At 42.6% G+C, this 26,837-nt stretch overlaps 2 protein-coding genes across 4 annotated transcripts; one reads left to right on the top strand and one right to left on the bottom strand.

Moving 5' to 3' along the window:
- The first annotated feature begins 4,396 nt into the window (after positions 1-4,396).
- Positions 4,397-16,182, top strand: TRIM68 (tripartite motif containing 68). Of its 3 annotated transcripts, none has more exons than XM_036884899.2 (7): positions 4,397-4,540; positions 7,094-7,535; positions 9,062-9,157; positions 10,019-10,279; positions 10,758-10,780; positions 11,352-11,452; positions 11,648-16,182. In XM_036884899.2, the coding sequence occupies exons 2-7, from the start codon at positions 7,110-7,112 to the stop codon at positions 12,193-12,195; spliced, it is 1,455 nt and encodes a 484-aa protein (XP_036740794.1). In that variant the 5' UTR covers positions 4,397-4,540; positions 7,094-7,109; the 3' UTR covers positions 12,196-16,182. The 3 variants fall into 3 exon arrangements, with proteins under 3 accessions (XP_036740794.1, XP_036740793.1, XP_057363256.1); XM_036884898.2 differs by having other exon boundaries at positions 4,404-4,540; positions 7,054-7,535; XM_057507273.1 differs by lacking the exon at positions 4,397-4,540 and adding an exon at positions 6,870-6,888 and having other exon boundaries at positions 7,054-7,535.
- A 292-nt stretch (positions 16,183-16,474) lies between these two features.
- On the bottom strand, positions 16,475-25,202 carry LOC118912114 (olfactory receptor 52I1-like). Its single transcript, XM_036884901.2, is given in 2 exon segments — positions 16,475-18,062; positions 18,065-25,202. Coding segments are annotated over 2 exon segments (999 nt in total). The 5' UTR covers positions 18,159-25,202; the 3' UTR covers positions 16,475-17,157.
- Between the last annotated feature and the right edge of the window lie 1,635 nt (positions 25,203-26,837).

The raw sequence follows: 26,837 nt of genomic DNA, 5'->3' as shown, positions 1-26,837 counted from the left end.
AAAGTTTGCACCTCAAAGAATGGCTCTCCAGTCCTAAAGAAGACCGGGACTGAAAATATTAAAAAGCCACAGATTAAGTGCAGGACAATTCTGTTTCCAATGCCCTGATCTTTTTAAGCATTTTAAGAGGAATAGACTAAATCTGGGGGACAGGCAAAAAGGGCAGGTGAATTTTGAATTTCTAGAGACACACCTTTGGCACTGCTGGGACTTACAAGACAAAAACACTTGTTTCTAATCCCTGAAGAATAGGGTTGTAAGCTTTTGTTTTAGGTAGCTTTTATCTCTTCAATTTTTCATTAGCCTTTTACAGTGAATTTTTCAATGAAGCTATTCTGGAATTTTTTTAACTTTTGGAGGCTTCTCTGCATATTAACTAACGTAGGCACTCCCCATTCTGTTTGGGAGCCTTTGGTTTGAAGTGCACTTTTTAGATGGCTTTATCTATCTGGAACATTTCCTATAATGGCCATTGGAATTCTAGGTTGTCTTTAGTAAAATTTTGCCATCTTGCTAGATATCTGCAATTTCCAGGACTCTAGTTCTTACATGTAAAAACAAGCAGGTTTGCCAGAAGATGGCGCACTCAACTCTTTGGATCCCATTTCTATAGCTACCCATTGGGGTTTCTTGGAGCTAAACCAATACATAAGCTCTCTGGCTTCTGAGATTTTCTTTTATCAGTAGCCTTTACCTTAAGTGAACATTAACAGAAACCAACATTAAATGGGGAAATGGGACTATGGACACCAGCAGGAACCAAAAAAGTAGGTACTGGGGGTAGGATTGAATCAGCAGGCCTCAAAGAACAGGGCCGGTGGACTGATTTCAAACAAATGGAGAACTGCAGACTAAACCATTAGCAATTCACAACATGGACTCCAAGGACAAAACCAAGGGCTGGGGTTTAAACATTACCAGGACCAGTGGAAGACTGTGTACATCTCCAGTAATTTCCAGCATGGACTAAACCAGTGAACTCCATTAATGGAGACCTACAGACTGGAACTGAAAAAAGGACTGAACCAGAAAACTCCAGTAAATGGGGGACCACTAACTGGAACTGGGGAAGGGATGCCAAAACCAAATTGTGGCCTAAATCAGGGGCTGAGGACTGGCTCCCTGTTAGCATCTTCTGTTAGTCTACACTGATCTGTTAACTCCATACTGGAAAGCCAGTTAGATCAGGAGCTCAACACAGAGTGGAACTCAACTGAGAGGAACTCACCAACTGCCCTCAGAAACCGGTTGAAAGACAGAGAACTCAAAAGGGTTCGTGGAATACCATGCCTGGTTCCTCATTGTCCCCATGAGCCATCAGAAGTTCACTTACAGTTCTGACAGTGCCACCAAATCTGTTAAAAAAAATCAAAATTCAGCCATATAAACTTGAAGATCTAATTGGCTTTATTAAGCAATTCATTAATTGGGCAGCATCTTATCTAGCAAATAGAAAGATGCTCCAAGGGGTTGTACAAAATGGAAGATTTCTATGGGAAGGAGGATAGGTCAAGTTATTAGCCAAGAAAAGAAGGATATTTTTTTCAGGCCAGGGCATTTTCTCTTGGGGCAAAAGGGAAAGGCAGGGTTTTTACCACATAGACTACCTCACTAGTGCTGATAAGGAAATTTCAGATAAACTGTTAAAGGGTCTCATTCCTGGGATACATTAAAACGTAATTAAGTCTTGGTTTGCTGTCCAAGCAGGGGCAAATGCCTCTATTTTTGGCTTGTTGGGTTTTTTAACACTATAAATAACAAAAAATATATAAATATATTTTTTTATTTTTTGAAAACATCTTACCCACACACATACATCCATATATCCAGCTATATTCACACCCATGGCATCTCACACTGAAGCTGTCCCGCCATGTTCTTGCTTGGTCTTCTTCCTACTATTCCTCCTTTCCATTGCTTCTAGAGTTGTTCCCTTTTCTCTGCTCTTTGCTGCTCAGTCTTTTGGGACACCTGAGGGCTAATATATACTCCTGGTGACTCCCCTATGTTCCACCTCTTGCTTCCACTGACTTGCAGCCACCCAGGAGTACTTCTAAAAAGGCTTTCCACCTCCTCTAGATATAATTCTAGGTATTAGCTAAGAGGTCTAAGAGACTCACCTCACCCTCCATTTCTGACTGCCTTCCCCTGTCTAAGCGAGGGTATTAACAAAAGCCTGCAGCTTTGATGTGCTCAGCCAGGATTTCTTCTCTTAGCTTGGGCCAGCACTGAGTGGATGGCGGAGGGGGACCCTAAATTCCCCTACTTGGACCCCAGGTAACTGTCAGCCTTACCTTCTGGAAACTAAAGACAAACTAGAATAATGGAAGAGCAAGAGCTATTAAATTCTATTATAAGAGATTTTTTAGGTGGAGCTGGTCAACTTCCCATTGTCTGAGTCATACTCCTCTTAACCTCCTTCCCCCGCCCCTCCCAAGTTTTTCTTCTGACTGCTGTGCCACTACCACAGGCAGCTATCTCCTCCCCTTTAAAGTTCAGATTTAAGATTGTATGACACTTAGTGAGGCTGTAACTCATACTTCTCAGAGAAGAAAATCATCTGGGATGTCGCAGCAAGGCAGATTGCATGACATGCAAAATAGTCCTTAGCCTCCTTCCACACAGTTCAGCCCCATAGCTTGTTATCACTCCCCCTCCTCTTCCTTAGCCCTACTTCCTCAATGCCCTTGGTCTTTCACCTCTTTCCCTGCATGGCACCCCATCCCCCAAGCAGTTCTCAGCCCTTGCTTCTCTTTTGGTGCCATTCCTCTCCCATGGGTCAGACAACATCCCAGTTAGCCACTCACCTTGCTGCCCTGGTCTGTGTTGGATTCATGGAGAGGGTTGTAGTCTGTGGTTACAGCAGTGGAACATCCAAGACAGAGCCTTCCCTGCACACACCTGTCTGCCTTTTGCTCAAACAAGGCACCGTGAGTGAGGCTGAGAAGGAGGGTCTCTAAGCCTGGACAATGGGCTGATCTGTCTTCAAAACCTCTCTGCCCAGCCTTCCTTTGGTGAACACAAACAACCTCCCCCGGCAACCCTAAGGTACCCTTTTGCCAGGGCCCTTGATGGTCAGTCATAGTTAGGGACACTTGCAAGTTTCAAATGAAAAAGACCTCCCCATTAACTGTTTTAACTTCACAGTGGACTTCTGGACAAACAACTTGATCAGCCAACTTGATCTTGAGCTTCTTAAGATCACATGGAGTGTGGTTCATGGTTGTAACCCAGCATCCAGCCCGAAGTGTTGCAAAAAGTTGATGCTCGATAAATGTTTTAAGTGTCTTGTTTCAATTAATCCATTCACTATTATGTTAAGGCAGCCATTTCTTCAGATCCAGATGCTACAGAGGGTCCAGCTCAGACCTCAGTTACCTCATTTATTCTTTCTGGCTCATGGCCCTATTTCTTTCAGGAATTTTCTGGGCCTCACTCTTCAGAGTTTCAACCATGGACTGGGCCCTTACATTGGCAGAAGGATCCACAAAATTATCAGTCCCAACAATGAAATTATTTAGAACTGGACTTCAACTGGAGGACTCCTGATTATTTTCCATGCAGATAAAATGTGCTTTTTTCTTCTTATTCAGTAAACATTTAAGTATCAGGAAAGAGGCAAGGTGCTGTGAGTACAAAGAAAAACCAAAATCACTGCCTTAAGTAGCATCTAGTGTATGTGCATATCTGTGACTCTGTATTTATATGAGGGAAGGGTACCAGTTGTTTGAAAAAGTTTTCAACTTTTTTTAAAATGACTGTTTGTGACCAGGGATTCCACTTCTACTCTACCAGCTCCCAGTATCTGCTTCTAACTTGAAGGTGGGTTGAGGCAATAGTGATAAGAAGCCAGCTGCCTGCTGAAGTATTGAAGGATGCGAGTTTGCCAGGGGAACTCAGGAGAGCTTTTGTGACTACCAGTATCTGCAGCCTGGAGCCAGGAGAGGTAGCTTATCTTGCAGCAAGCTGCAGAGTCCACTGCATATGTGTGCTCAGCCCTGCGCTGAACTGGGTCACAGAACCGAACACGGCTGATCTCACGGACTGGGGCACGGAGAACTGGCAAATGAATAGCATTAGGTCCAGAGCTACCCTTAGGAAGAACAAGGTTCGCTCTGAAGGGCCGCCAGTCAGAGCGGAAGCTTGAAACGGAAGGGGCTCCTAGGGCGACAGCCAGCGGGCCTCCGCTAATGCAGCACCGAGCTCCTCAACCCTTGGACCCGTCTTGGGACTGCCTCCTGGGCCCCCTCACAGCGCAAGGGGCTCGTACAGGGGCGGCGGCCAGGGAACCTGACGTCGCCGAGGAAAGGCACTTGCGCGGCGGAGGGGGTAGGAGGGGTGCGCGGCCCCGCGCCCGTCCGGGGTTGGCTGGCGGTGCGCGTGCCCTGCCTGTGATTGGCCGCTCCCACACGGACGCCGCGGCGGGCGGGTCCCGCGCCGCTCCCGGGCCGGCGTTCTGGACCCGGGCCTCGGCGCCCTGCGGGACGGGCCGACGAGTGGTCGCTCGCTGCGGACTTTCTCTCCGGCCGGCGCACCGCCGGTAAGTGGTGCGTCGGCGCCTCCGGCTACTTCTGACGCCGCGGACGGGCGGCCGGGGAACCCGGCGTCTCCGGGTCGGTTTCCGCCGCGGTAGCTAGTCCGGCCTGCGCAGGGAGGTGGGCGGACAGAGGCCCCTCTCCTGGAGTCAGAGGTGCTCCGAGCTCCCGCACGGTCCCGCAGCTGCCCTCGGTCCGCCGCGGCCTGTGGCCGGAGGGCCGCCCCCTCCGCTCGGCGCCCGGAGCTTCGGGCCTGCGCTCGCCCGAGCCCACCCGGGTCCCTCCCTCCCCGCCGGTCCTTCCGAGCGCCGCCCCCTGCCCTCAGGTCACCCGGACTGGCTCCCCACCCTGCCGAAGGCAAGGTTGAAGTGATTACCATTTTAACAGTTAAAGCTTTGTCAAAGTAATTTATGTGTAATAAAACGTAAACCAATAAAGCAGGTCTTAGGTCGAAAAACAATAGTTACTCGCCGCTAAGTCCTTTTTCCGGAGGCCACTGCTTTTAACTCTTTAATTTTTAGATCGTTTTATGACCCTGCTAAATCTAAATAATATGCTTTCCCCACATTTCTTGATTCATCGTTTTGATATTTACAACTTCCCTACCGCCAGGACCTTCGTTTTTTATTTCTACTTTCATTCTTTTGTTGATATCTGTAGCTTTAAATAAGATACCAACCTCTATTGTTGGGTCACCTTTAGGTGACAGTTCTTGGTGCCCTTCGGTGTTAGGTGAGGATGTTCCACTTCCAACCTACCATCAGACCTCAGTATTTACATGTAATTCTCATATATTCAGAAAATATGTGAGGCATTATTCTTGGTGTTGGGAGTATAATAGTGGACAAAGTAGACAATATCCCAATCCTTAAATGTCTAGTTTGGGAAGAAAGATAGTAAGCATATATATCAAATGATATTAAGAGCAGGATCTTGGAGAAGTCTTTCAGGTTGGGAGAACAGCAAGAATCCAGGTAGAGTAGAATGAATGGACATGGAGGCTGCAGAAAGGTGTAGAAATTTCTCTCTTTGCTTGACTGGGGTTTTAAGAGTGAAGACAGCTTCCTTTTGGGCTGGGTCCTGGGGAACCAGGTTAGGCTCTTCAGTGGGTTAGTGATTCCTAAAACTAGGTTCGAGGATACTGGATTGTGGGAGGAGGAAAAGCAGGAGGTAGGAAGCCCTGTGACAAGGCTTGACCAGCTGCTGGCCTGTAACAGAATCCTGCAAAATCCACTTACTGTTCCAGTTCCTGCAGGGGACATCCCTACTGGACTCTCCTAAACCACAGTGATTTCTCCCTCATCTTGAATTTTTATTATACCTTGAAGCTAGAAAGTTAAGTAATTTGTCCAAGATGGAATGGTGGAGCCCAGGACCAGGCATCTATAAACTGAGAACAACAGAATAATGGTTTCCATTTAGGATTGTGAAATAAACTGAGTTAATCCATGTAAAATGTTCAGAATAGTGTCTGGCACACAGTGTAAGTACTCAAGGATTGTTTGGTATTATTAATATATAAATGCCCTTGATTACCTAATACATTATAAAACCATTTTGAGTCTAGGAAATGTTTTGTATGTCTATCTGGCTTATTCATTCAGCAAATACTTGCTCAGCAATAACCACGTGACAGGCACTGTTCAGGTGCTGAGGATACAGCAGTAACCAACATGGGTCTTCCCTTCACAGACTCTAGCTAGTAATCACAGACTTTCAACATGAACAAATAAATATGCCAACTAAGCCAAGATCCTGCAGTGGACCATTCAAATTCCATACCCAGATCTGTCCCTGACAGAAAAATCCCAGGTTTCTCCCTGAGGTAGTGACTTCATCAATATGGATTTGATTATCAAATGACCGTTGTTCCTATTGTCCAAGGAGGGGTGTTTCATCTCTGCTTCTAACGTATCACCGAAGGCTGAGGAGAGTGTCTTGACATCTTTGTGAACATTAGTGAAGAAGAATTAGTCAGAGACTTACAAAGTGTTGGGGAAAATATTGCTGGTTCTCTTATACTTTGCACTTTAGTGTGCAACACAAGAAAAATTGAACATACAGGCAGTGCGCTTCTGGCATATTACCCTTTCTGCCCCTTGAAGTATATAAGTAGACATAGAAACACACTAGAGAGTGAGGCTGGGGGTATTTCTGGCCTTATTTTGGATACTGAAACACTGCATTTTGTGTGACCTTGTCCAAGTTCAAGAGAAACGGTGCTGATTTGGAGAGCATGACTGAGGTGGAGAGGGAATGGTCTGCTGAGCCAGCCCAGAGGAGGGTCAGAGATGAAAACTGAGAAGTCTCAATATCCACTTGCTGAGGCATTCCCAGATGTCCTTTTTGTGGTGTGAGTAATGTGACCTAGTCAGGACTTCATTTGGGAAAGTCCGTGCCTATTAAACAATGTCAATAAAGGATCCAAAGAGGAATTTTTTTCAGTCACTAATTATCCTTTTTATTGACTCCTCTGCTCTCCTGCTACATTTTTTTCTCATGTTTTTTTTCTTCTCAGCCATCACTACCACTGCCTGGTTTTATTTGTGTCAGAGAAGGTTGTGAGAAGAAGTTATGGATCCTGCAGCCTTGGTAGAAGCCGTTGTGGAAGAAGTGGCCTGTCCCATCTGCATGACCTTCCTGAGGGAGCCCGTAAGCATCGACTGTGGCCACAGCTTCTGCCAGAGCTGTCTCTCTGGACTCTGGGAGGTTCCAGGAGAATCCCAGAACTGGAGTTACACCTGTCCCCTCTGCCGGGCACCTGTCCAGCCAAGGAACCTTCGGCCTAATTGGCAGCTGGCCAGTGTTGTAGAAAAAGTCCGTCTGCTGGGGCTGCATGCAGGAATGGGGCTGAAGGGGGATATGTGTGAGCTCCATAGGGAACAGCCAAAAATATTCTGCAAAGAGGATGGCCTGATCATGTGTGAAGCCTGCAGCCGGTCCCCTGAGCATGAGACCCACAGCATCGTGCCCATGGAGGATGTCGCCTGGGAGTATAAGGTGGGAGATGGGAGACCAGCCACCCCAGTCTCTCTCCTGCCCTTCACTTGACTCTCTCTAGATCAAGGACTCACCCAGGGGCCCCAAGACTAAAAAGAGAGCTGACTTGCTTTGGCTCTTCACACCCATAGATCCCAAGGAATGTGGCAGTGAGCGGCACCTCTCCTTGCATTTCCTTCCCTCCCACTGTCACACCCCATCCCGATCCCAGCATGGCTTAATGCCTAACCCAAAGATGCTTTCCATACCAAGAATTTGAAGGAGACCAGTTTGGTTTAGCTGGGCTTCTGGGTGGTTGAATTTGGATCTGAGGTGGCCACAGCTATACCTGTCAGAATCTGCGAACTCCTAGCAATGCTGCAGATGAGTCATTTGACATTAGGTGAGTTACTTTAACTCCCTCATTTTATAGACAAACTGAGGCTTAGAAATTTGAGATCATGATTTTAAAGCTTGAAGAGACCATGCTGTGTCATTTGGATTGAGTGAGATTATCTAATCTATTGTTGTAAAATCCCTTCTGATTTCAGGTAAGCTAGTTAAAGAAAGTGAAGGTAAGGACCCAGGTCTTCTGGCCTTTGAGCTACTTGTCTTTCTCCTCTCCCTACCATTTTTTTGGGGAGGAGGTCCTCACTGACACACCTGCTCCTCCTTCACAGCTACTCTCATCAAGTTCTAGCTTCAACAAATCCCCTGAATAAGTTATGTTCCTATGCAAGAGTAACTTCTAAAAAAGTAAAAGCATTGCTTACTCATTTTGTCTTGAGTTATAGAATAGGGAGGTAATGCAATAAGGATAGGTGTTAAAGAGCTGGGTTAAATTCCAGCCCAACCATTTACTAGCTGAATGACTGGGTAATTCACTAAGCCTCAGTTTTCAAATCTATAAAATAGGGATAATATCAGTGTCAAGCGATTGCGAGTATTAAATATACATTTAGTGCTTAAGCCATATGTGGCACTTAGTAATATTAACCATTTTATTAAAGATTTGCCATCAGAATACTTTAGGCTTTCCAGTAGTAATCTCTTTTAGTAGTATCGAGGATAATGTGTCTTACCTTTAACGTGCATGTGAACCACCCAAAGATCTTTCTAAGTCTCGGACTCTAATTCAGTAGGTCTCGGATGAGGCCCAAGATTCTCCCAGGTGAAAGTGGAGCTGCTTACCACACTTTGAATGACAAGGTTTTAGGAGCCCAGAGGATAACAAGGCAGATAGGGATAAAAATGGGCACGGATAGGAATGTCCAGGTATTTCCTGGCAAGATCAGTAGTGGACATTTTCTTCTATTTTATGGAAACTTAGAGCCTGTGGGAGGTGAAATGATTCTCAGATGGAGAGCTACCTTGGATGTCATCTGGCTGGGAATCTGCTCCCTCTGTGGCCTTCCCTTCTCTCCCAGCATTCATTCTGGCCCGTCACCTGAGGGACATTTGTTTTCCCATCACCTACCAATGCTGAGAAGTCTCATTGTCAATCCGGGCTGCCTGAGGTGTCATCATGATGTTTTTCTCTCTTTCAGTGGAAGCTTCATGAGGCTCTGGATCATCTGAGGAAAGAGCAAGAAGAGGCCTGGAAGCTGGAAGTTGGTGAGAGGAAACGAACAGCCAACTGGAAGGCAAGTTGCCCCCTGGGGAAAGGAGTTGATGTGGTCCCTGTGTTGTCCTGAGGTTGGCCCCTGGTAGCTGCTTCATCTCTGTGAGGCAGAATGTGGGGCTTGAAGGCAAGCGCTGGGTTCTTATACCAGCTTTCTCTGCCAGGTGCATAGCCTTAGGCAGCCATGTAACCTCTCAGTTCCACTTTCTTAATTGTGATGTAGGTCTAACTCTAGGCTTATTTCTTCACGTGGGACAAAGGAAAACTGCATGACCCACATATGCATTCACTCGTGGTGGTGTGACTTTGTATAATGCTTAGTAAAACAGAGTTTTCTGTTTCACTTTCCCCAGTTAGAGCCTATTTACTAAAAGCTAAGTTGTAAAAATATTGGAAAATAAATCACTTCTGAAATAAATTTGAGTCCTGTAGCTACCAAATTATCAGAACTTTTGATCAACAGAAGGTAACATTGAACCAGTCTAAAACAGCATATAATCCAGGTAATATTGGAAGGAGCAAAACTATCAGTGTAGCTAAGTTACACTGCCTTAGAGGCTTATGTATAATTTTCCTGGTCATTATTCTGAAAATAGAAAACAGTCCAGAGCATATACTTCCAAGACAATATCCTGGTATTATACTTAGTAAGTATAATCCTACTAAGGTCAACAAAAGAATGATAGGGACACAGAGCATGTACTGGAATTGTAGGAACAGAGAGGTAGGAAAAATAGTGTCTTTTGTCTTGGGCACTAGAGTGCCTGGCACACAGTTGGTAACAGAACATTCCAGAAGTGGGTATGCACATGTCAGTGTCCTCAATCCTGGGTGGCCCATACACAAACAATATCAGTGTTGATTTCCCATCTTGGCTTTGCAGATACAAGTGGAAACCCGAAGGCAGAGTATCATGTGGGAGTTTGAGAAATACCGGCAGTTACTAAATCAAAATCAGCCACCAGGTCGGCAGCTGGAAGTAGAAGCAGCCTCAGCTCTGGCCAGCCTAGAGCAGGAAGAGGCAGAGACCATGTATAAACTAGAGCTGAATCGCAGTGAGCTCATCCAGCAGAGCCAGGTCCTGTGGAAGATGATTGCAGAGCTGGAAGAAAGGTCTCAGAGGCCTGTCCGCTGGATGCTGCAGGTGAAGGTTTTCCTAGGCACTCTGAATGAGAGCTGAAGATAGCCTGGGACTCCAGAGAGAGGCTTAGCCAGTCTTCAGCAGGGCCTGTTAGCTACTCTGTCCACCAGACCTGGATCCTGTTTACCCCCTCCCCCCCATGTAGCTAATACTTGCTGTTTGACCCCCAGTGGGTAGATGCAGGGCCTGTTGTAGCCTCTTAGGTGGGGCAGTGCTTGGGTAACTCTGGCATCATACCAGTCCTTACCGTCTGGCCTGAAAGCCGAGACAGAGCCTGAAGTCAGCCTGTCCAGCCAGAACTCAGTCTGCTTTGATGGCCTCCCATAGGTATCTCCCCCTCTGCCTCTGCATGCCTTCTCTCCAGCCTTACTCTGTACCTCCCTTTCTCTTAGAGAAACCCCCTCCCAGAGTTCAGTGTCTGTATAGACCCTCTGAGAAACAGGACATATTCATGTGCTGCAATTTTTTTTTTTCCTTCTAGGGTATTCAGGATGTCTTAAACAGGTATGTCCCCGTCCTTGGCAGCCCTGTAAGAGATAGTGGCGCCTGGCTAGAGCCAGAAATGAGGAAGAAACAGACCCAGTAACTACAGAAAAGGGGTGTTGTCCATAATCTTCTCCATCTTTCACTGTATTTGCTAAAGAAGCATTGTTTGTCATTCTCTTTCCTTCTTTTTACTTGGCCAAATTTGTTGCAAATATTACCAGTAGAATTTCAGGTACATTTATAAAATACATAGTTTTAAGCAGATTACCCAAGGAGGGAAAAAGACTGCAATTGTCTCCATTGGTACTCTAAGCCTGGGTGTCCTTTGTGGCACACCCCTTCCTCTCCCACTGTCATGTGCCCATCCAACCCTCTGCACAGTATAGGAATGCAAACATTCGCTTCTCTGCAACAGACTGTTCAAGCTCAGTCAAATAGTCATTAGATCTCTGCTTTGTCTGGTCTTGCTGGGAAGGGGCACCCCACTAATTCTGACCTTGGCCAAGCCCCTCTTCCCTATATTAACGGAAGCCCCATGATGTGGCAGAGTCAGGACTTCTGGCCCCAAGGCTTCCCCTTCCTTTATCAGGATCAAGTCTTGGAGCCTGCAGAGGCCAGAACTAGTTTCCCTGGAGCTGAAGACAGTTTGCCGTGTGCTGGGGCTAAGAGAGCTCCTGAAGACGTATGCAGGTAATGAGTGCTAGGGAAGGCTGTGATGAACAGTGGGCGGGCCCCTCCCTGCCAGACATGGTTCACTGACCTCTGGATGCCCCAGTGAGCCCCATTTTCACCCCTCGTGGAAAAGTCTGGTTGTATTCATCAAAGAGGCCATGCGCATGCCCCCAGCTCTGTATCAGTGTTACTAACCAGTATGTTTTCTTTCAGCTGATGTGTGCCTGGATCCAGACACTGCTTATTGCCGCCTTATCGTGTCTGAGGACAAAAAATGCGTGTGTTATGGAGACATCAAGCAGAATCTGCCTGACAATCCTGAAAGATTTTACCGCTACAATATCGTCCTAGGCAGCCAGTGCATCTCGTCAGGCCGGCACTACTGGGAGGTGGAAGTGGGAGACAGGTCTGAATGGGGACTGGGAGTGTGTAAAGAAAATGTGGACCGGAAGGAGGTGGTCTATTTATCCCCCCACTATGGATTCTGGGTAATAAGGCTGAGGAAGGGAAATGAGTACCGGGCAGGCACCGATGAATACCCCCTGCTGTCCTTGCCAGTCCCTCCCCGCCGGGTGGGAGTCTTCCTAGATTATGAGGCCCACGATATCTCCTTCTACAATGTGACTGACAATGGCTCGCACATTTTCACTTTCCCCCGCTATCCTTTCCCTGGGCGCCTGCTGCCCTACTTTAGTCCTTGCTACAGCATTGGAGCCACCAACACTGCTCCTCTGGCCATATGCTCCCTGGACGAGAACTAAGAAAGCCACCATCCTAGCCAGAGGCCTTGGTCTTTCACCTGGCCTGCAGAGCTCTTGGAGGACCCTGCCACTGACAAAGAGCCCTCTTGAACTGAGCTAAGCCTGGAATCCAGGGGTTCCTCTGCCTGACCCCATTGTCTATTGCTACTGCGCCAAAGTCCCTCACTAAACCACTTATGGAAGAAAGCTAAAACTCAGTGAAATGAGCTCTACACCCCCATGAGGGAAGCATAGCAGCGCCAATAGCAAGGACCCGAGCAGTTCTAAGGTAATGTGTTGGTATAAGAGTCAGGACATTTTCCTTTCTGTAGCTCATACCCTTCTTCCCTGGCTGCTACTGGTGCCATAGTTAAGTCAGTGAGGACGATGAGTGGATCCAAGCTTCAGGATACCCTTCAGGTAGGGTGTGCCAACAAGCCAAAACAGTCCTGTCCTTTTCCAGTTGCTGTGCTCAGACCAGTAGGAGGATGCTTTACTTGAGGTTTGCTGCTACTGAGCAACCCATATTTGACCCTAGCTCTCTGATCTCCTAATGAAAGAAATACATTCCATGTTGCCCAGGCTGCCACCATAGGCATCCTCCCTCTGAGCACAGACTGGGCCAGTCACTCCCTCTCGGACTCTGAGACCTGTGTCCTGTGCCTTCTTTTCTCTAAGCACTGGGATCAGAAAACCTGTGGGCCTTGTTTTTATTTTTACTTTATGGACGAAGATACTGAAATGGCCTTAATGCAGCAAGTTATTTCTTACAAGGCTATTGGAAGAAGATTAGAAAGATTGTAAAAATATTTTTCACATTCAGATGAAACGAGTGACAAACTCACTTCTCAGGTCACGTGTCTGCATATCATTCATTACATTTGGGTCTGAAACATCCCACATGTTTCAAAGATTTTAAGTGTCCTCCATGGAAAAATGAGTACAGGATTTAACATGCTCTCCTACCTCACAGGGTTGCAGTGAAGATCTCAGATCCATCCTATACTTTTGTTCCTTTCTCAGGGACAAAGGAAGGCACGACATGGGTTTTGCCTGTGGTCGCTTCCTATCTCACCTTAAAGCCAGCATCTTTACAGCCGTGCCTTGGTTTCTCAGGACCTCTCCTGACAGCCTTGCACCCTTAGGACAGGTGCCCATGCCAGCAGCAGACTCCAGGCCATAATAATATATTGTGCATCCATTACATGTTTTTGTCATTAGATAAGAATGGAGACTGTGACATTTGGGGTAGAGAATGGAAGTAACAAAAAGAAAAATGTAGGACAAATGCTCTGGAAGGAAGGTTCACCCACAAGCTAGTTGGGCTAAAGTTTGGTACTTTATATATTATCAAGGGAATCTTCATGGCTCTTGTAACTACATAATATTCTGCCTTTCTCTTCTCCAAATGTATGGCAGAAGGAAAACAGTATGGCAGTGTGGGGAGAAGGAATAGGACTAGGCACAAAAAGCCAGTTTGAGAGTCATATATTATAATTGCAAGGGAATTAAAATTGTGTATTTGGGCTATTGTCCTTAGGGTGTTCATTGTGTATGGCAAAAATAATTCATTTAAGAGTATGTATGATGTGGGAATGATTGAGACTGCTGGAAACAAACTTCAAGACAAGCATATGAGAACTATTGACTTTGCCTGTTGTGCGGGGCTATATTACATATTGTCACTGTGATGCTGTATAGCAACCTCTGATGTCATTTAAGCTTGAAGGTAGTGACTGTTGGATTAGGATTTGGCAGCTAAGTAAATACTAGGTTGACTGTAGGCAGCAGCAAATTAATTCTTACAATAAAGGAGAGCAAATATTAACTTCCTACTGTAATTATATTGGCTGTGTACATATGAAGGAAGTAAAGCAGGCCAAAATGGAAAAAAACTCATTCTGCCCATCATGCTTTGAGCTTTAGCAGAAGGGAAGAGGTATCCATCATCTGTTTGGAGGGGAATGACCTGCTATGTTCTAGGCCTGGTCTTGGCAAAGGGTTGAGCTGACCTACATTAGGGGAACCGTGTATCTTTGTGGGGGGAACTCCTTGGGAAATTACTTATAGGCTTGAAAAGTAGATATTTGGGAAGTGCTTCCAGCTATGTCCATGGACACTTAGCCAAAGACACTAGGGGCCAAATCAAAGTTCTTTTATTATGATTTTATTAGGACAAGTCCTGAAGATTCCTAGAAAAAGAGTATTATTAGGTGATAAATCCATTCAAAACTAGAATGAATTAAAAAGTGGTGGAATGGTTTCATTTATAATGTGCTATTCTGTGTGTGCATCTGATTGATAATTTTAAGCTGATATGGGTACTATTATTACTAGTTAGAAAAATTACAAGGTTAAGCACATTATTCCATATTGTCTGGCTATTAAGACCAAACAAGAAGTTTGAAGTTCTTAAGTATATGAAAACCCTTTTCTCTAGGGTAGTTATTTACATTTCCCTTCTAAAACCCCATGAAGAAAAGGACCTTATTTGTCTGGTTCACCATTGTAGCCCCAGTCTAGCTGAGTGTGTGTGTATAAATATTTACGTGTGAACTTTCATAAGCCTATAAATCAAAGCAAAAATAAGCTCTTCTACCTCCTAGAGGTTATGAAAGACTGAATGGCACTTAATTATAATCCTCTTCAAAAAATAAGTTGATGGGTAATTACAACTTTGTCCAGAGGAAGAAGAGTTAGGTAGCCATGTGGAGGGTAGAAGGCCCACCTGCACCACTCCGGGAATGCCACTGGTAGCACCTCCAACTTGGTGTGATCATTCAGTACAAGGCAGGACTGAGCTTTGCCCATCCTTGTTTTACTAGCAGAGAAACCAAGGAGTGCAATGCCTGAGCCTTGAGGGGAAAGACTATTAAAAGGGTAAAATGCTTGGGTCCTGCAAAAGGTAAAGACAGAGGGCAAATCCTTGGGTTCACAGCTTCCCACAGAAAACCCAATCTCCATTTTTTTCAAGCAGGATTAGTTGTAATCTTTTAAAATCCAAACACTGAGTCTGCTGTGGATGCCAGGCACTAGTTACATGAGCACACATTGCTTCATGTGATAGGGGTCCTATCTGACTGTGTCAGAAGCACGGGATTTTCTGTTTGGGGGTGGCCATGGCAGGGAACTGGTCTTCTTGGGAAGTAGTTCAGTATTGAGTAGCAGCAGTGGGTCCCAGCTAGTTTCAGGGAGCACCAACATAAAGGAGACACTGAGCAGGCCAAGCAGGCCTCTGATGGAAATGCTGGGAAGAAAATTCTGTTTTGAGTGCAGGCTGAACTGTAGCTTTGTCACTTTATATCAGATTCTTTAACCCATCTGATGTTCGTTGATTTAGTGGACATAGTCAATTATTTGTGTTGCTTATGAAGAAAGAATAGAAATGGAAATCTTACAAAATATTTTTAACCTCCTCATTATCTGCACTTGTTTTTATGTTAGGGTTTGCAAGGGAAGGAGAGTTTCTTTTTACTGTTCTTTGGCGACTCAGAGCATCATTAACAGATTTTTAGAGGCTGATTTCTACTTCGATGATATTCCGAAATAAAATACATTCTATGTAGGTAAATAATTTAGTTGTAGGAAAAAATAGGGATGCCAAGTTGTTAAGCAGCAGATGTGTTTGCAGCAGTTACCACATGAGTACTGATCTACACAGGAATAGTTTCAGCAGTGCCTAGAACTACCCCTTAAGTGATGGAATAAGAAATGTATTTGGTATGTTTTTTTAAGTACCTATAATATGTTCTCCGGTCATTTTATTAAATCTTCAATACCCTCTATGAATTAACATTGTTTGCCCCATGAGTAAAAAGGAGATCTTAAGACTCAGATATAATAATTTATTATCGATGATGTTAGGAAATTATCCTGTATTAAGATTTTCAAATGTACAGGAGTCAAACAGATGTATCTTTTACATATGACATCTTTTTCTTTTAACATATGCTGATTTTTCAGTTTGAGACTTTCTGTAAGGGAAAAATAAAAACAAAAACAAATAAGTATCTGGTGACCTGGAGAAGAATAATTGACATTTCAGCTTCGTTATTGAAATTGTTTCCTATTAACCTTCCAATCCCAGAGCACACCTTGGAGGTCTCCTAAAGAAGAAAACCCTGTGTTGTATTTGATCCCTCTCTTTTATGTCTTGCAGTTAAGGTACACATAACAGAACTGGGAAGCAAAGAGAAAGATGTCCAAAACCAAACACACATTGCCTTAGCTTCTGTTGCTTAAAAGCAAAAGGCTGGCGATTACTACACTGATTCCAACTAGCTTAAAAAGTAGGGGATAAATTAAGAGGATATTGAGGTATTTTATAGAGCTCAATAACAGGGATCTGCCTGCATATCCAAATGATTTGAGCCAATAGAACTAAAGACTCCATTTCTTCATCCCTTTTTGCTATTCTGCTCCTCTTGCTGTGGAACAGGTTTCTCTTTACAAGTTCTTATTTTGGAAAATGGCTGCCATCTGTTATCCTAAGTTTATATATCCTCAGATAAACTGGAATCTATTTTGACTGGAGAGGGGCTTTGGTCCAGGTATGAGCACAGAACCCAACTTGAGTAACTTCATCAGTGGGCCAAAAGGAAGGGTCATATATTAATAGTTGCTTCCATGTAATCACATGAGAAGATGAACAATTCTGAGAAAATCAGCCAGGTGTTGGGGGGACCAAAGAGTTGGTTTATTCTGCAGGGGGCCTGGTAGAATACTAAGTTGAAAGTATGGGTCTGAAGCTAACTCCTTCTTTCTGGAGGAAAGAAAAACCTCAAATCTATATTCTCTGCCCATACTTATCTCTGATGTAGATTTTAGTTGATTGAAACCATTAAAACTATTGTTAGGAAATCAATCATTTTATTCACATTCTTGCTGGAAATTGGAAAGTTATGCAAGGATACCCTTTATAGCTTAATCTTAGAAGTCCTTATGGTGCTAGGTGAACCAAACCAGCTCTACAGGTCTCTGAAGTTAGCAGGAATGTTTGAGATCTGGATAGAGTTTCTGTTCATGAAGCCAGGTCGAAGAGGACCTGTCAGTCAGCAAGCTCCATGTTTGTGCTCGTACCTGTTTTGTCCTCAGGCCATAAATGATGGGGTTTAAGGTGGAGGGAATGACCACATCTAAGTCAGCTAATAGCACTTGTGTGTGCAAAGGCACTGTGTCCTTCTCTAGCCAAGCCATGTAGATGGATGCCATCCCAGGTAGGTAGTATAGAGCCATAACCCCAATGTGGGAGCCACATGTGCTTAATGCTTTTAACTGAGCATTCTTTGAAGAGAGACGAAATACTGCCTGGAGAATCAGGTAATACGAGGCAGCAATGAAGGCCACATCAGAGCCTACAATAATGGATGTACCACTCAGACTGTAGAGATTACTATGCATGGGGTCAGCACATGATAACTTAGCCACAGCTATGTGCTCACAGTAGGAATGGAGAACCACTTTGGAGCCACAGAATGGTAGGTGACTAACCATCCAACTCAGTGGAGTCATGAATATGACAGCTCTGATGGTGACGGTCACACTTTTTCCCAGCATCACTTGAGGTGTGAGAATTCTCTTGTAGTATAAGGGCTTATAGATGGCCACATAGCGATCAAACGCCATGGCCAGTAGCAGCCCTGTTTCCACAGCTGTGGCTGCGTGGACAAAATACATCTGAGTGAAACAATCATTAAAGCTGATGGAGCTGTCTCCTGAGGAGAAAATGCTCACCATCTTGGGTACTACAGAGGAGGCCATTACAATGTCCACAGCAGCCAGAACACACAGGAAGAAATACATGGGCTCTTGTAGAGTGGAGTCCATCCAGATTACAGTCATTATGAGGGTGTTTCCCAACAGGGATGTGGCATACATGGCACTCAGATAGCCAGCCAAAGATGTGACGACTGCAAACCTGAGATACCCACAAGGAGGAAGGTGGCAGGGGTTTCCACTGTGTGGTTGTAGGGTATCCACGGCATCACAGAGACTGCTTTCCTATTAATGCATAAAACTGTGAGAAAAGGATGTAATCCTATAAGACTTGTTTCGAGCCATAGGGTCAGGAAAGCCTAGTGGCGGTACCAGCCCAGCGGACCACAGGACCAGGAAACTAGTGTCTGACAAGGTTGTCCTGCTCCAGCTTCCATCCTCCGCTGGATGCTTTGCCTGATAATTCCTATTTATTATTCAAATAGCTCATGAGCTACCTCCTTTAGAAAGTCTCCTCTGTCTCCTCCCTCATCCCATGACAAGGTTAAATTAGGTACCTTTTCTTTGAGCTTTCATGGAATCTCCCATATTGACCTTTTAGAGACCTAAATTAACAATTCCAATACTCTTCCTGTGACTGTTGTATTCAGTCATGTCTTGTTCATGGCCTTTGCCAAGTGTGTGACCCATAGCTGTGGTACACAAGTACATTAAAAAAGATATGTGGACCCATTAGAGCAAACAGTCTCCATAGAATGAGAAAAAGTTTGTCTTTTATCTTTGTATGTTCAGTTCCTGATACTTAATAATTATTGAATGAAACAATGTCTTAAAATTAAATGTGTCCTTGCTATAGTGTTTAGACAAAAGACAAATGAAGCATCTTTCTGGTTAAAGAAATAGATCAATGCATTTAGGAAAATGAGGTCATTAGAGAACAACATTATCACTATTCATAGGATATAATAAACTATCTGCCTTACAACCCCGCCTTCTCTAGATTTCAGCCTGGATTTTCTGTTGAGCTAGGTTCAATTAATAGATTAAATAGCTGCACGTAAAACCTTAGGGTACCCTTATAGATGAAACCCACCTCAGCAGATTTTTTTGATTCTTCATAGTATTTCTTTTATTATTCATCCATTTATGATATGGATAACTCCTTCATTATGAACCATCAAGACGTTCCAAAAAACAATGAAGCTTTATCCTATAGAAAGGAAAGCACTGTTTAATGAACGTAGTATGTACTAAATTGAAAAACATTTATAATCTCAGTGTATTTCTCCACTTATAAAATAATCATTCCATACAATATAGTTGATACAGTTAAAATAAGATTAAATATTTTGTCCAAGATCACATAGCAGGTAGGTGGTAAATTTGAGATTCAAGTCCAGGTCTTTCTAGCTCCTGTTAATACTTGTCACTTAGAGGGCCATCCGGCCCAAGATTATTAGGCCAGAAAACAACTATGGGTACTCTTAATATAGGCACACATACACACACGTACACACACATATACATATATGTAGTTATTAAGGACCTCCCTCAGCCAGTTTTGGTGAGAGAGAGAGTTACTCCTCTGCACAGTCAGAAGCCTGTTTCTGTTTATTGCTGCATTCAGGTTCAGCTACCTCACTCAGGTGTTACCATATCATTAGTGTGTAGTAATCTGGTTGAGTAAATCTGAATATAAGGAGCCATCGTTAACTACGATTTCATTCCTGTGTTATAATGCCTGTATCTACTTTCCCCTTCATTTGGCTGGTTTCCCTGATTTCATATGTCTGGGCCTGTGCACATTCTACCAACCAGTTATGAACACTCCTTACAAGGGGCCCTTCCTCTGGTGGTATCACTCAGCCTTGGGAGATGTTCTTTGAACTTCTTCAAGGAACCCCTAGTTTCTCAGAAGTCCTGCATATTTCTTTGTACTCCACTCAAAATGTGTTGGTCCTACATCATCAAGAGATTGGATAACAAAAGGGCTAAAAAGCATTTATTCTAAAAATTTCCTCCCTAGACTGAAAACCCTACTCTTTCACTTGCTAGCTGTTTTGCCCTGGTTAAGTTCTTTAAAATCCCCAAGCCTCAATTTGCTCATTGGTAAAATGGGGAAATAGTCATTAATTCATAGAGATGTTTTGAGATTGAAGTGAGAGGCTACTTATAAGCACTTAGCACAATGCATGATACATAGTTGCTCAATAAAATATCACTAATAAAAAATGAAACTATTTTCCCTGCTTAATCCTGTAGGTCAAGATTGCTCTAAAGATCATACTCACATGGGTGTGACTTGGAGGCCAAATTTTAAAAATGGCAGTTTGACCTAACATTGCCTAGAACTTTCCATCCGTGACCTGTCAGTGAAGATGTTCTACCCAGTGACTATACACAGCAAGGTTCTTCTAATCGGACCTTGATGGGCTCACTGTCTGTTCCATTGTAGGTCAGTTCTCAAATTTAGGGTTTTTGTTTTGTTTTGGGTTTCTTTGTTTGCTTGTTTTTTTTACTTTGTTAGTTCTATGAAAAGGGGATGGCTCCCTTATATTTACTGAAAACCCATCTGTAATAGGAAAGCCAGAGAAGTTGACACCTCTGCTGCCATACTTGCTAAATTGAAATGGATAGAAATTGAAATTAAAATTGATGAAACTGAAAAGGTAAAGTAAAAGTTTTTCCTCTGACTATCAGTTCATTCCAGTTCCCAGGGACATGGACATGTAGCTTGCTCCCATATTTAGACTCAAGGTCCAGGTATGGACCAGACCATGTGAAGTATAGTTGATCTCCTTCCTCAAGCTCTCATTGCCCTAATATTTCATTTCTCAAGGTCTCAGCCTGATAGATCATCACATCAATTATGTGACTTTTGTTGACTTTACAGTAGTGATACATAGCCCAAGACCTGTTTCCCAGGTGTCCAGGCAATCTTAAATAAAGGGTGCTTTATTTGTCAAACCTCAAGGCTAGCCTCCTCTTAACTAAGGGACTTCCAGGCTAAGAAATTTCCATATCCTTACCCTTGAACACTGTTTCTACTTACCCCTTTTTAATTTCTCATTAGGGATCCAGCCCCTCCCTAAATAATTGGGTATATCAGATTGATGAAGTACTGGCTCCAGCCCCCAGCAACTTCAGTGGACATTTTCTCTGTTAATGAAGCACTAGACATTCTCTTGGTTCCCAGTCCTAACATGGAACATGTGTTCTCCCCTTCCATTTACCCCTGGAGAGCCTAGCACTGATTCACACAACACCCACGCTGTGTGTGCCACCAGCAGCAGTCCTCACAAGTTTTCAAAAAATCCAAATTTCTGGGGTATGATTGCAAACTGTGGTCTTTACTGCAACAGACAAACCTTCACCACCATCTCCAAAAACACAAGGCCCTACACATAGAAATGTCTTATAATAGAACAGATTAAATGAAAGTAGTGAGTTCTGCTTCATAGTCAGAAGAACCTTGCTGGTATAGGCACTGGGTGAAACACCTTCAGTGGTAGATACTGAGAAGACATAGGAAAGCTCTTCGAAGTAAAAAGATACGGAGAGTGGCAAAAATAATTCAGGGTATCCTTAAGACTGCTGTGTGTGTGCTGCTTACAGAGCCAGAGGAGAGTCTGAGAGCCGGAATGCACCCCGCCCCCCAAAACCCACCTTTATTCTGAGGGCAGTTGCCCCTGGTGCCCTGCCCATCCCTCCTCTTTCTAGCCCTGGCAACACCTAACTAGTCATACCTTTCATTTCCCTGAGGGGGAATTTTCCTCATTTTCCTTATTGTCCTCATATCTTTTCCTTCTTGATTAGCTCTACTAGGGGTCTACATATTTTATTTATTTTCCAACGAGTGGACGTTTGGTTTAGTTGGTCATTCTTATTTTATTCTTCAATCTTGCTACTAAAAATGTTCTTGATAAGATTAGCAATGACATCTGTCAAGGACCTGCTGCCAATCCAGTGATTTCTTTTTCATTCTTTATTCTGTTTGACTTATCCAAAACATTTAATTACTTCCTGTGCCCTCATTTTTTGCTAACTTTTTGACTGAAGTAATACATACTGTAAAATGCACAAATTTCACATGTATAGCTGGATAAAGTTTTATAAAGTTAGCACATGAACATACCCACACAGCCACTACCCACACCAAGATACAGACATAGTTGCTTCCTGGTTGTTGAGGTGCACTGTTCCTCAGAGAGCTCTGCTCTCCTAAGAAATTTCCATCCCAGACCCTGCCTCGGCTTCCAACCCTGCAGAAACACTCCCATGAAGACCTGGAGGGTCATCGCTAAAGAAAAGCTTAGACAAGTCACTTCATTTCAGTAACTAAATAGAATATGTGGGACTTTTCCTTCCTACTTAAAGTGTGGGAAATACACAATTCAAATTAAAATTGTCTTAAAGGTCAAAGCAGTAATGCAACTCTTTTGAAAGGAGCCTTTGTATTTATGATAGCCCTGTGCCTCCCCTCTACAACCAAATAAACATGCTCCCAATCAGCCCTACCCCGCGATTTCTTTTCTCTTAACTCCCTTTGGTCCCTAAAAACTCTCTCCATCATCCCAAGGTTAAACTTACCCTTTCTTCTCTCAGCTTTGTGCCAGGGTAGTCAAGTGTTGCCTGCTCCCCTTTCCCCTCCACCCTCATCCTCTCTTCATGTGCCAAAGGTGATCTTGGTATTAGCAGTACCCACCAGACCTGGCCTGCTCTTTATAGTGGGGTTTTCTAGGGTGACCCTGACCTGGAGACTCTCAGCTCAACCCCCAGACCCCAAATCAGTTACTCACATTCCTGGAGTTTTCTTCAACTTTCTCTGGTGTTTCTTTAACTCAAAAGAAGGCATATTTATACAGGACCCTTCAGGAGAAGCAGGAAGAGTGACAAGTGACATGAGATCAAAGATGAAAAAAACACTGTCATGTGAGGAGTATTGTCACTTTCAAAGACCTCCCGCTGGGATCCCTCTAACCTCTTTAGATTCTCTATCCTGCTTTTTCCCTGGACACCCCAGCTTCCCTTGGCCTCTGACAACTGCCAAATGCTGTAACTCCTCCAGAGACTGTTTTTTCTTTGTGCTGTGGCCCCTGGGGCTTTCCAGGTTATAGGAGGGGGTAGATACTTAGTGGATTAGGAGTCTTTGTTTCTTCAGTGCTCAGAGGACACCTAAGAGTTAGAAGAATGCAGAGTACAACCTGAAAAGAAACAAAAGGCCCAAGATGAGTTGTATTTGTGAAAGCCTGCTCTGTGCCAAGCACCCTGCTAAGCCCTTTCCAAAGATGATCTCATTCAATTTTCACAATCCTCAAAAGTACCTGCCATTTTACATCTATATTTTATAGGTGAACTGAGGCATACCATAGGTCACAAAGCTAGTAAGCCGGAGTTGGGATTCAAATTCTAGAATCATAATTCATTTTACTTTGTTGTAGAAATATACACACTGATAGTATATACTTAATCTCTCAAAGTCCACTTTACTGTCCAGTTCCTCAATTCTGCCTGGGGATTTGTGGGCTTCACTGGTTAAATATTTCTCAGGACACTGTGTTAAAGTCCTGTTTGAACAGAGAAAGTAAGGAACACCAAGGAATAAAAGCTTTTCAAACCAAGGGAATGATACAGACCTCAACACAACAATGTGAAAAGACAAAATATTCTTTAGAGAATCAACCAGAGAAGGTAGAGTGTAGGGTTCTTAAAAGAGAATGAAAATATGTGAGGGGCTAGAGGGGCCTTAGGGCACAAGGACCATATTTTAAAGGTCATGACTTCTGCTGGGCATCATCATGGAGCAGGAGTAAAGCTAAGAGAAAGAAGCCAACAGGCACAAGGTATAGTATTTTTTTTAATGGCAAAGGATATAGAGATATATGGAAATATAAAAAATCAGGAGATGATGCTACATGCTCTGAGTTCCCTGAGTCCTCAGTAGACACATACTTATTAGCAATAAGAGTGGTGAGAGGCCTTCGGTTGCCTTTGGGCAGGAAGATGCTTCCTGCCTTCCTCAGCCTGACCCAGCACATTCCTAATGATGGATTGGGTGGTTTAAGTTCAGCTTGTTAGGTCTAGCATCTATTAGAAGGTCTTCCAGTCTTCAAGCCTGCAAGAGAACTAATCCCCAGAACTGCTATATGTAAGTTTAAACTCTAAAACCCGTGGATCCCTGCTGCCTATGGGATAATTCAGAGAACAGGCTAGAACATAAACCTAACAACAACGTTGAAAATAAACAGGAAAAGCGGGCAATCAAATGCGGAATGCAAGAAGAATGCTACTTCGCCCCAGCATAAGATGAGGCAGCTAAATGGCAACAGTGCAACAGGGACAGATGCACCACTTTCCCTGGGATTCAGCCTGGCTCCTGCAGAGGCACAGTGGCAGCAGTGGGTCCTCACAAACAGGGTGGCTTTAAACTCACCACACCCAGTCCCAGAGCAGAAGAGTTCCAAAAAGAAGAAGAAGCACTCCCCAAAGGGCAAAGACCCAAGGTAACAGAATAATGATACAGAGAAAAGGTTCTCTACATGGTAGCAAAAGCTTTCAATATCTTTGATTCTCCCATATTTAGAATGTCATAGCCTACATAACACAGAAGAATGCCTGGGATCACATGAACTAACTACTGAACAAAGCTGTCAGCTGAAAAAGAATAGACAAAGCAGAAAAATTAGTATGGGTGAATTCTGTTTGCAGATATTTTAGTTTTTATTTCAATACTTCTAAGGCAGTCTTTAGTTTTCCTTTTCTGCATAATCTTTAGCAGGTTCAGCTCTCAGTGTAATACTTGCTTTGTAGGGGAAAAAAGGATGGTTTTCTTTTTTCTCTACAATTTTTTTTTCTGGGCGTCTCCTATGAAATCATCTGAACCTGGTATTTTTTTGTTACGAAACTAATTCTTAAACAGCTTCATTACTGTAGTGCAAGTTTGTGCTTTCTTCCTCTACTGAGATCAGTTTTGATAAAATGTATTGCATTGTATTGTTTCTGTTTGGTCCAGGTTTTCCAACTTATTTGCATAGAATTGTGTAATCGATCATCTATTTTATTTAATCAGTTTCAGTGGTTTTTTCTCATCATTTCTTACTTTATATATGCAGCTAGCTTATTCTGTGTTTATTGTATCAAATAACCAGAATTTTTATCTGTTATGTTAAGTTACACATATTATTTACTTATTCACTCATCTTTATTCTTTTCTTCTTTTTGCTTAATTTTAGTTTAATTTGTTCTTCTGTCTAACCTCTTAAATTTAGGAATTCCATTTATTTATATTTTTGTTTTATTGAAATAAATATTTAAAGCTACCATTTTTCTCTGACTGTTTCTTTTATTACATATATTCTGATGAAGTATTTTCTGTATATACTATTTTTTTAATTTTTATTTGTTCTTTTTCACCCATAGTTGTTAGAGTTTTTAAATTTCTAGGTAAAAGAGTTTTTATCAAGTCTTGTTATTAATTTCCAATATTCTTATATTATATTCAAGTATTTGTATTATTTCTTCTCTATGGGATTTATTGCAGGTTTTTTCATTATGTAATATGTGCTCAGTTTTCCTGAATGTTCCAGGTGCTATTGAGAATGTATATTCTCTGATATCAGAGTGTAAGGTATTAGTCATGTTGTTTAGGATTTGTACAACTTTACTAGTTTATTGCCTTTTCTTGGACTGAAAATGCCATGTTAATGTCTTATAGTAATCTGTTTCTATATCTCCTTCAGTTTTTGCTGTACGAAGGGAGTTGCTGTATTACTTGGTGTTAGATATTTATAATGTATCTTCATTATGAATTACAGCCTTTAGCATTATAAAAAGTATCTTTCTTTGTATTACTTAGTGGTGTTTTAGCCTTAAATGTACGTAGTCTGATTTCAGGAGCACAGTCCCTACTTTTATATTTGCACAATAAACCTCTTCTACCTCTTTGACCTATCTGAATCACTTTGTTTTAGGGTCAGATATTGCAATCTGAGTAATCTGAAAAATACTTTTCTCTTAATTGATTAACTAGATTAATTTATATTTAATGATATGACTGATTTATTCTATCTCAACTCTATAATGTTACTTCATAATATATTTACCATGTGCTCCATGTGGTCTCTTTTATCTCCTCTACTTCTGTATTTCTTTTAGTGTTAGAGTAGTTTCTGTTTTTATTCTATTTGGTATCTTTATATTAACAACATTTATAATAAACCTTCATTCCCCATTTTACTTATTTTGGCTTTGACTATTTGACCTGTCAGCTCTAAATATTATTTTGTTCCTGCCTATTACCTGTATGATAACCAATGAACTAATTTTTACTTTCCTTCATTTTTTTTTGCATTCTTTACACTTAGTCAGAACATAGAATATTTGCTTAGCATTCTTATACTCTTGCTGCATATGTTTTAAGTCTTAGACAATTAAATATATTCATTTCTCACCATCAGTCCTTTTGCCACAGTTTCCCCAGTCTCCTTCTGGTTGGATCAAACTTGTTCTCTGCCACAATTCTTCAGGAAAGGAGGATGGGTAAAATATGATATGTCTGTAATGTTTAACATTGTTTTTCTACTTGTTTAATATTGAAAGGCAAATTAACTGACTATAAAATCTTGATTCACACTTTCTTTCCTTGAGTTTTTAAAAAATGTTCCTCTGTTGCTGTTGATTTTGTATGTTGCTGTCAGGAAGTATAATTCAAAACTGATTTTATTTTCCTTGTAAGTGACCTGGAAATTTTTTACCTGAAGACCAAAAGCCTTTTTCTATTTTTAATATTTGATGGAATCACCAAAATTAGTCTCAGAGTTGACAGTTTCATATACATTTTTTCCAGATGCATAGTCTTTTCAAAAAATGTATGTTCAGATCATCTCTAATTCCCATCAGTTTTAAATTTTCTTCAGGAAGAAGATTATATAGTTTGTTTTTCTTTCTTA

The sequence above is a fragment of the Manis pentadactyla genome, chromosome 9 (genome assembly GCF_030020395.1).
Source record: "Manis pentadactyla isolate mManPen7 chromosome 9, mManPen7.hap1, whole genome shotgun sequence".
Taxonomy (NCBI): domain Eukaryota; kingdom Metazoa; phylum Chordata; class Mammalia; order Pholidota; family Manidae; genus Manis; species Manis pentadactyla.
Note: the sequence above shows the minus strand (reverse complement) of the source record. Positions and strands in the feature narration are given on the sequence as shown.